This window comes from Mus caroli, unplaced genomic scaffold (genome assembly GCF_978045245.1).
Source record: "Mus caroli unplaced genomic scaffold, Mus_caroli_1 scaffold_2, whole genome shotgun sequence".
In the NCBI taxonomy this organism is placed as follows: domain Eukaryota; kingdom Metazoa; phylum Chordata; class Mammalia; order Rodentia; family Muridae; genus Mus; species Mus caroli.
In genome coordinates this window covers 152021378-152029625 of record NW_028227257.1, presented here as the reverse complement: position 1 = coordinate 152029625, position 8248 = coordinate 152021378, and the positions used below count along the sequence as shown (strand labels likewise).

The 8248-nt window shown below is 54.4% G+C and overlaps 1 protein-coding gene across 2 annotated transcripts; it reads right to left on the bottom strand.

The window, feature by feature from the left end:
• Barhl1 (BarH like homeobox 1) lies at positions 1 to 6010 on the bottom strand. 2 transcript variants are annotated; one of them, XM_021156279.2, is made up of 3 exons: positions 5545 to 6010; positions 1720 to 1942; positions 1 to 295 (listed from the first exon to the last, which is right to left on the bottom strand). In XM_021156279.2, exons 1-3 carry the CDS (start codon positions 6008 to 6010, stop codon positions 1 to 3), a joined length of 984 nt encoding a protein of 327 aa, XP_021011938.1. The 2 variants fall into 2 exon arrangements, with proteins under 2 accessions (XP_021011938.1, XP_029330291.1); XM_029474431.2 differs by lacking the exon at positions 5545 to 6010 and adding an exon at positions 2825 to 2861.
• Between the last annotated feature and the right edge of the window lie 2238 nt (positions 6011 to 8248).

Here is an 8248-nt window from a genome sequence, read left to right as displayed (position 1 = left end):
TCACCGGGGCTGCGCGGCGCGCGGGAGGACGCCGGGCAGCGGGGGCAGCGGCGGGGGCGGCTCGCTGGCGCCCTGGAGTCCGTGGATGAGGATGCGGGGCACCAGAGGTCTCTGAAGGGCAGGTGGCGGCGCGCTGGGTCCGCGGTACAGATAGAGTGCGGCACCGGGGTCCAGATTGGAAACGAGACTCTGCGGGTAGAAATAAGGCGACGGGAACATTCTCTGGAGCGCCGAGTAATTGCCTGCCTCCGCTAGCAGCTCCAGCCCCACGGCCGTCTGTCGCTTCCATTTAGTCCTAGGAACCGAAATCAAGACAGACGAAGGGATCACAACCTTTGCCCCTTCCTAGTGATTGGCACCGAGAGCCGCAAGAGCACAGGGAGCATGCTAACTTGTTAATAAATAATGGAATATCCATGTCAAACACACCATGCAACATTCTCTTCCACTGACTTTCCATGACTTTTGTCCCCATTTTACAGATTAAAAGCCTGAGGCATGAACTAGTTTTCACGACGATCTGCAAAGTAGCAAGCAGAGCCCTGCTCCAAGCCAGATTGTCTGACTCCCAAGCGCACTTACAAACTCCTGTGGTAGGACTCCTGGGTATGCTTGCCCTGGGAAGACCCCCTAATGAAAGTGGTGGAGCTACTTACTGGTAGCCTGTGTCCCGCCCCACCCTTACCCCTTACCCAGTCCCGTGTAGCCCCAGAGGCTCGGACTTGAAGCAAGTAGGCTGGGTCTGCAAGCAAAGATTTCTCTGAAGGAATGTATACTCTTTCTCCCCCAGCCTACCCCACACTCGGGCCTCCCAGCGCGTGGTGGGATAGCCCGGAACCCCACTTGGCCCAGAAGTTGAGAGGCCTAGGGCAAGGTTTGAGGAAGTCAAACCTAAAGGTTCTGTACCCACCTGTAGTGAGGTTGGGGATGCCTGCCTGGGTTCCAGTGAGGATGAGGTGGGCTCAGTCACACTAGCCCTGTCCCCACCCCCCTGAATAATTCATCCTCATCATAATTGTGTAATTACTGCAACGAGCCTTAATTATTGATGCCTGAAGCAGTAATCGGTATTTATTATTAATGGGGCTGTGTGTTCTGAGGCTTGTTTATGGAAGGCATCATTCCTGCCTCTGCTATGTATGTGGGAAGTGTGGGTCACTATGCTGTCTGTGTCCGTCTGGTGTACATATCTATTTAAAAGTCCTATGAATGTCCAAGGAGATTAAGAAGCAGGTTCAAGACCAGTGTCTGGTTTAATACCAGTTTCCCATTCCTCTCTGACCCAGAGGATCTGGCGTGAGGCAGAGAGCCCCTTCTTGGCTGTACATGCTAGGAGGTCCAGGGAAGAAATGCTCTGAGATACAAGCAGTCACCCCTGACTCCTACTACAACCACCTCAGGGACCTCTCTGCTTTCTGGAGACTGGGGCTGTCACTCTCCCTGAAGGGCTTGGGCCTTCCATTTGAAGAGCCCTGAAGCCTCAATGCCAAGCCTACAGCTGTCCTTGGGAACTTGGGCTGAGATGGAGCAGGGCTTGAAACCCTCTGTGTAGGTCCACCTGTCCTGGATTCCAGGCTGATGTCCTTTCTGCCCCTCACTGTGGGACTTAGGGCACAGTGAGTCTTTTCTCAGAGCCTCAGTTTCCCAACTTTTGCAGGTTGGGGGTGACCCAAGGCTCCAGAAGCGCCCTACCGACCCCGCCCCGCAGTGAAACCTCACCTGCGGTTCTGGTACCAGGTCTTGACCTGCGTGTCCGTGAGGTTGAGCGAGGCGGCTAGCTCCATGCGGTCTTGCACGCTCAGGTATTTCTGCCGCTCGAAGCTACGCTCCAGCTGCGCCAGCTGATGGTCGGTGAAGGCGGTGCGTGCTTTGCGTGGCTTTTTCAGGCGCACCGGGGGACTGTCCCGAGAGCTGGAGATCTCGCGGTCGCCCTCCTCCTTCACTGCGGAGACACAGAAAGCATGTCAGGGCTTGGCAGTTCCAGCGTCCTCGGGTCCCAGTCGTCAGAGCGGAGACCTCTGGGGTCCCATAGCACCCAAGCCCTTGGGGATGCTACGGCCTGGCCATAGGAGCCAGGATTCCCTTCCTGCAGAAGGGTGTGAACTATGAGCAAGGAGGAAACGGTGTAGGAAGTGAACGGGGCCAAAGCCGCTGGCAGCTCCCTGAAGAAACTCAACCCTTTTTCTCCCGCCTCACTCCCCCACACCGGGGGAGGGGGAGATAAAGACTGCCAGGGGCAGACCGGCCTAATGTGTCACTGGCCGAGAATGGATTTCTGGAGGATAGTCTCCACGTTTGGGCGCAAAGCTCGCGTGGAGAAACAAAACACTATTTGCTCCTCAGCATCCCATCGTCTCGAAGGGAAGATAATTGTGCCCACGCCTCACCGACCTTGCTTTAGCCAGGAATCTATAGAGATGGCTTCCTAGACCAGTTTCGAACTAAGCGGATGGAAAGCCGGCATGGCCCGCACCTGAGAGCGCTCGGAGCTGCGAGAAATACCTATGTTGTCCCTGGGCACGAAGGGCTGCGTGCATCACAGAGGTCCCGGCTTCGCTGTGCCCACTGTGGCTCCCAACCCACCCTCACAACAGCCCTCGGTTGGGCAAATGGCCATCTGTTCCCGGCTCCTGAGTTCCACCGTAGACAGGACAAAGCTAGATTAGTTCGTTTTCCTCTATTTTCGTTGGGGTTGACTTAACAGAAAACACACATTTAATTGAACAAGTCGGCCATTCCCATCTCCGTCTCCCAAGGAAAGATCGGAACAGAGTAGCCCACTTCTCCCAAAATAACCCTCTAGACTGGGGCTCCCGCCCCCTACCCCTGCTTTCTTTAGCTTCTTTTATGGTGAGTTTCATTCATTGTGCGGGGCATTTGCCATGACAGGGTTCAGCTGAATGCGAGGTGATTTTTCTCTGTAGGAAACAATAATCCGGTTAATTGAGCCACTGGGGAGGGAGGCTTTTCAGCCGGAATGGCTGTGCTTCGCGGCAGGGAGGGAGCCTGAAGCCCTAGCACCCGAGCACCACCGAGTCCCGGAGTAACTGCCCCAGACGGCCTTCGGCTTTTGCCTCCGCTGGGAGGCTTTGGAACCCGCAGGGACAAAGATGACTTTTCTCCCCTGAAAGCCTAAAACTTATCCTTATTCAAACCTCAAACTTGATGTTGCTGAAATCTTACTTTACCCCCAAATTATTTGGACTACTGATAACAATCGGCCATTCTGCTGGAGTAGTCGGTTGTTTGTTTTTTAGACTTTCGTCCTTCCCGAGCTCTGCTGGCGCCTTCGGGACTCTTGCAGTTCTGGCTGTCTATCTTGTGTCCAATTTTTTATAGAGTTCAGCCTCAGAGCCGCACTCCATCTCCATCATACTAGATGAAGACCAGAGATCTTTGGTTTGGTTTCCGCTAAGAGCCCAGAGCTCCAGCCGGTGTACGGTTGCCACCCACCCTACCTCCAAAGCCCTGTTCAACTTCAGTAATTACTGTTTAAGAAACCTTTCACACCAGAAACTTGTGATGAGATTGGCCTGCACCCCACCCCTGCCTGCAAGAACAAAATGACTCAGTGGTTTGTGGCTGTGGTGAAGGACTTAAATGCCCCTCTGGGCTGGCTCCTGTGTCTGTCTCTCAGTTTAGCTTCCTAAGTCAGAGTTTGCAAAAGTCACCCCTGTTTGAGATGTGTGCTAGGCATGGCTTTGCTCTCTCTCTCTCTCTCTCTCTCTCTCTCTCTCTCTCTCTCACACACACACACACACACACACACACACACACACACACACACACGTACGTTCACTTCAGAGACTTTTGTTAAGGGCAAAAGCAACGGCCAGTGCCTAGGGGTGGCTGGAACTTTCTACAGCATCTCTGCTCCAAACGTGTTTAAGTGATACTTAGCCGGCTCTCCGCTCTCTCGTCATCTCCCTCCTCAGATATCATCAGGGACAGGAGAAGAAAATTGATATTCCAATTATCTTAAACGAAATGGAATCTCTCCTCAAAATCCTGCTTAGGGGCAAAACCATAAAAGGAAGTAACTGGTTGTAGAGCAGGGCTGGACCCAATGGCTCTTTGCTCTAATCATGAAACTAGGTAGAGATGGTTACACATTGTAAGTAATCACACACACACACACACACACACACACACACACACACACACACCTCTCTCCAAGGTGAGTTCTCTTTGCCTCTCTAAACAGGCCCCTGGGAAGGGGGAGGCAAAAGGGCCAAGTTTCCAAAAACACCTCCTCCTGTGCTGTGGTTGGAACTGGGGGCTTTCTAGATATTGTGGTTCCACAGCCTGGTTGAAGGCCGCCCAGCCATTTCTACTAAGGGAAGAAGAGAGAAAGGAGACCTAGACTAGAACCCCTGATGGGCTTCAGTTTGGAGCCTGGGTCTACCCTCAGAGGAATTCTTGGTTGAAAGGAAGACTCAAGTGACTCTAACTAAATTTTGTGAAATTTAGCACAAATAGAGACCAAGAGGTGCATGCAGCAATGATGCTGTCTTCATCGCATAGTATTCACCTGAGGAGGAGGCTTGGGGGATCAGTTGTAATAGTTACAAGTCCAGGAGCAGTCTCAACCAGGATTTGATTTTCTGTTGCTTGGCAAGAGAGCTCCATCCCCTGATACCTTTGACACTCTGTGGCCTCTGCCACTTCACTTCTCCTGGGAAAGAACTTTGAGCCCCTGGACCCAATAAACAGCTAAAGTCAAGGCAGAGGGTAAAGAGAAGACACAAAACTAAGCAACCTTTTTCTTCTTTCCTTCCTTCTCTTCCTTTCCTCCGTCCATTTAATACCACTTCAGCTCCTCCATTAAGACAGAATGAAAAGGGAGCCATCACAGAGATTCCCAAAGAGAAAGTAGGACTAACTTGATAACCACTCAGAAATCTCTGGGTCCTGACCACAGCCTGGTGACCACTGTTCAACCCGCTGAAGACCCAAGTCAGAGAGAGCTGCTGTGTAGGTAGGTATGGCATTCTTCCCCCTCCGCCTCAGCCTCAGACCCTAATCCAGCCAGCCACCTGGCCTCTCTTTTTCTGCATGGTTCACAGGCCTAGGCTACACAACACTCAATGGCTGGGGAGGTCCACTTTTTCCTCTTTGGGGGAAATTCAGATTAAAAGCTAGAAAATTTGTACTGTACTAAGGGCTCTGGTGGGAATTTCCTACCAGGCTCTCACTCCAACAAGGCAGCAGCCTCCAAGCTATAGCACTGATGCAAGCTCTCCTCCCAGGGATCCTCAGAAGATGAGGCTCTCGCCAAAGTTTGCTTTGTACACCTGGGAGGCTTGCTCTCCTCCACACACAGTATCCTCCTCAGCTCCTTCGAGCCACACACGCTGAACTCTTTGTTGCTCCTGGACCCCAACCTTTGGGGCTGGGAGAGAGGTCTAGAGGAAAACCAACTCTCAGCCCCGGCCTGGGAGATCCCGGAGATGACTATGTTCCCGTCTCCAAGTGTGTGCTCTCAAGTTTTACATGTCACTTTTTAGAGCCCACCCACCCCCGGTTTTCCCCTTAGTTTCTTACCTTTGTATTCAGAGTCTGATGAAGCGCTGCTGACACTTTTGTCCAGCTTGTCTCGAAAGTCCTCCCCGGCCTTGGCCGCAAGGCGGCCCCCAGGCTCAGGGGCTGCAGGCTGCCCACTGCTAGAGTAGGGTGCACAGGCCGCGAGAGGTTTGCAGTCAGCAAGGATGTCCCTGATCAGAAAGGAGGAGGTGACAGTTCGCGACTGGGCTGGGGCTGAAAGCTGCCCCGGTTGCAGGTGAGAGTCCAAACCTGGGCCAGATGCTGCACCAGGCCGCGAGGTACTGGTCTCCAGACAGTCTCTTCCGGGCGAGGCTGGCGAAGAGCAGTCGCTACTGCTCTCTGAGCGTGGACTCAGCTCCAGGGGTGAACGGCAGTCCCCAAGCAAGGGGTCCCCCTTGGGAAGGGCGGGGCTGCCCGCTCGGTGGGAGAGAATGGAGTCAATCCCAAAGCCATTGGAGCCTTCCATAGCCAAGCTGCAACCTGTCCTCCCCAAAAGCTCCCCACCCACCCCCAACCCCAGCCGCCGCTGCCCCTGCCCCTAGCTGCGGGCTGGCATTGGGGAAGGCGGGCAGGGAGCCTGTGGGCACCTTGGACGGAGTTCAGCCTTGGGGGAGCCCGGGAGCTCTGGGCCAACCTCCTCTGCGCATTACATCCAAAAGGGCTCAACGCGTCTTCTGCAGCACCGCGCCGAGCCGCCGAGCCGAGGGGGGGTGGTGGTGGGAGTGTCAGGAGGAATGGGAGGAGGGCGCGCCAAGTTGGGGAGAGCCAAAGGGTAGAAGAACGGCCCGAGGGTCCCTTTGGCACAGAAGAAACACGAGGCTGATGGAATCTGAATAAAGATCGTCTTTTGAAAAAACAAAATCCAAACCGCACGCTTCCTCCAGGCAAACGGTAGCCCAGGGCAGGGGTCAGCACGGCCGATAGCAACCGGCCCGGGCCGCGTTATGGGCAGGCAGAACAGAGCGCACCTGGAGGCCTCAGCACCGCGGACAGCGACAGCGGCCCCGAGATCGAGCAGCCCCACCTGGCCCCGGAGCTCCTGCTCGGCCCCGCCAGCACCGTGGACAGCGCCCTGCGGCTCCCACCGCAGCTCTCACCTGTCCTCCGCGCGCGCCTTCGCCGCCACCCCCACTTCCTTAAAAAAAAAAATTCGAACTTGGGTCACTTTTACTTTAGGACTGGCTTTTTTGTTGTTGTTGTTGTCTCTCTCTCTCTCTCTTTCTCTCTCTCTCTCTCTCTCTCTCTCTCTCTCTCTCCCTCCTTTTTTTTTTCGTTGTGTTGTGTTTTTTTTTTTTTAAAAGGGGACTCACCCACGTGTCCCCGGAGTGATGACGCTGATTGGTTCGGGCCGATTTTGGGGGTGATGTCACGGCTCTACAACCCGCGGCCCGATTCTTTTCCAGTTTGATTAAAAGAGACACTGAATTAATTACAGCACAGACCTAACTGTTTACCGGCGATTTCCACACAGTTTGCTTTCATTAGGTCAGCGATGACGCCTCTAATGAAGATGATTAGCCAAGGGGGGCAGGGACCGACCGGTGGGAGGAGGGCCAGCTGGGCTGCGTGGCCTGGAGTTTGGATGTGGGGCCTTGAAAGCCTTCTCCCGAGCTTGTCCACAATTATTTCAACTACTTGACCGAGCCAGGATCCTATCTACATCCCCTTTCTTCCTCCTAATTTCCCTTCCTCATCCCACAAAATGGCAGCATAACCCAGTGGAGAAAAGACATGAATGTTTAGGGAATCCTTTTCCTAGTACAAGAAGCATTTAAAATTTTATTTTCAGGGTGTTTTGCTTGGGTTCTAGGTCTCTTCTCTCTCTCTCTCTCTCTCTCTCTCTCTCTCTCTCTCTCTCTCACACACACACACACACACACACACACACACACACCATGTAGGACACCACAATTCTCTCCTTGCCTCTGGGCCTACTGGGCCTGCAGAAGGTTAGGACTGATGTCTTTTGGAAAAGAAACCAGAGTGAGGCCTAATTCGGAGGTGAGAGCTGAACCGTGGGAAAGATCAAGCCTGGAGCGTTAAGGGGACCCACGGATTTGACTGTGGCCCGAGCGAGGCGGCACAAGAAACAAGGCAGTGACCTCTTCATCCCCAGTCAGTGGCCTCTCTAGGGCGTATGTCCTGAGAAGCTAGTGTTTTTTGGATAAGTGTGTGTGTGTGTGTTATGTACCTCTAGACAGGACAATGCAAGTTCTGAGCTAGCACGAGGATGTCTAAGGCCGACCGTGTATAGCCTGGACTCTTCTTTCAAAACAGTGCTGAAAATGAAGATACGGACTTTCCCTCTTCGCCCTCCGGACCGCGCTCTAGTTCCGCTCCTTTGTGGGGTCAGCCACTGCTAGTGCAGGGGCCCCGGTCTCCATGTAGCTGCAACGGGGTCAGGGGCCTGGATTCTCTGGGCTCAGCTCCAGGGTGGACGGTGCCCTGGTCTGCGAGAGAGGATCTGGGCAGCAGGGGCCCCGCGGCTCGCGGGGAGCCCAGACTTTCCTCTTCGGCTCGCCCCTAACCCTCGTTCTTGGCCCCTGGGAAACTATCCGTGGCCTGCGTCCGGCTCGGCGACCGAGGCCGCCGCAGAATCGTTCAGCGCGCCGCAGCCCGCAAACGCGACCTCGGGCCGGGAGTGGCCCCTCGCAGCGAGCAAAACGGAAACTTTGTCCTCTGCCGGGATGGGCCAGCCGTGGCC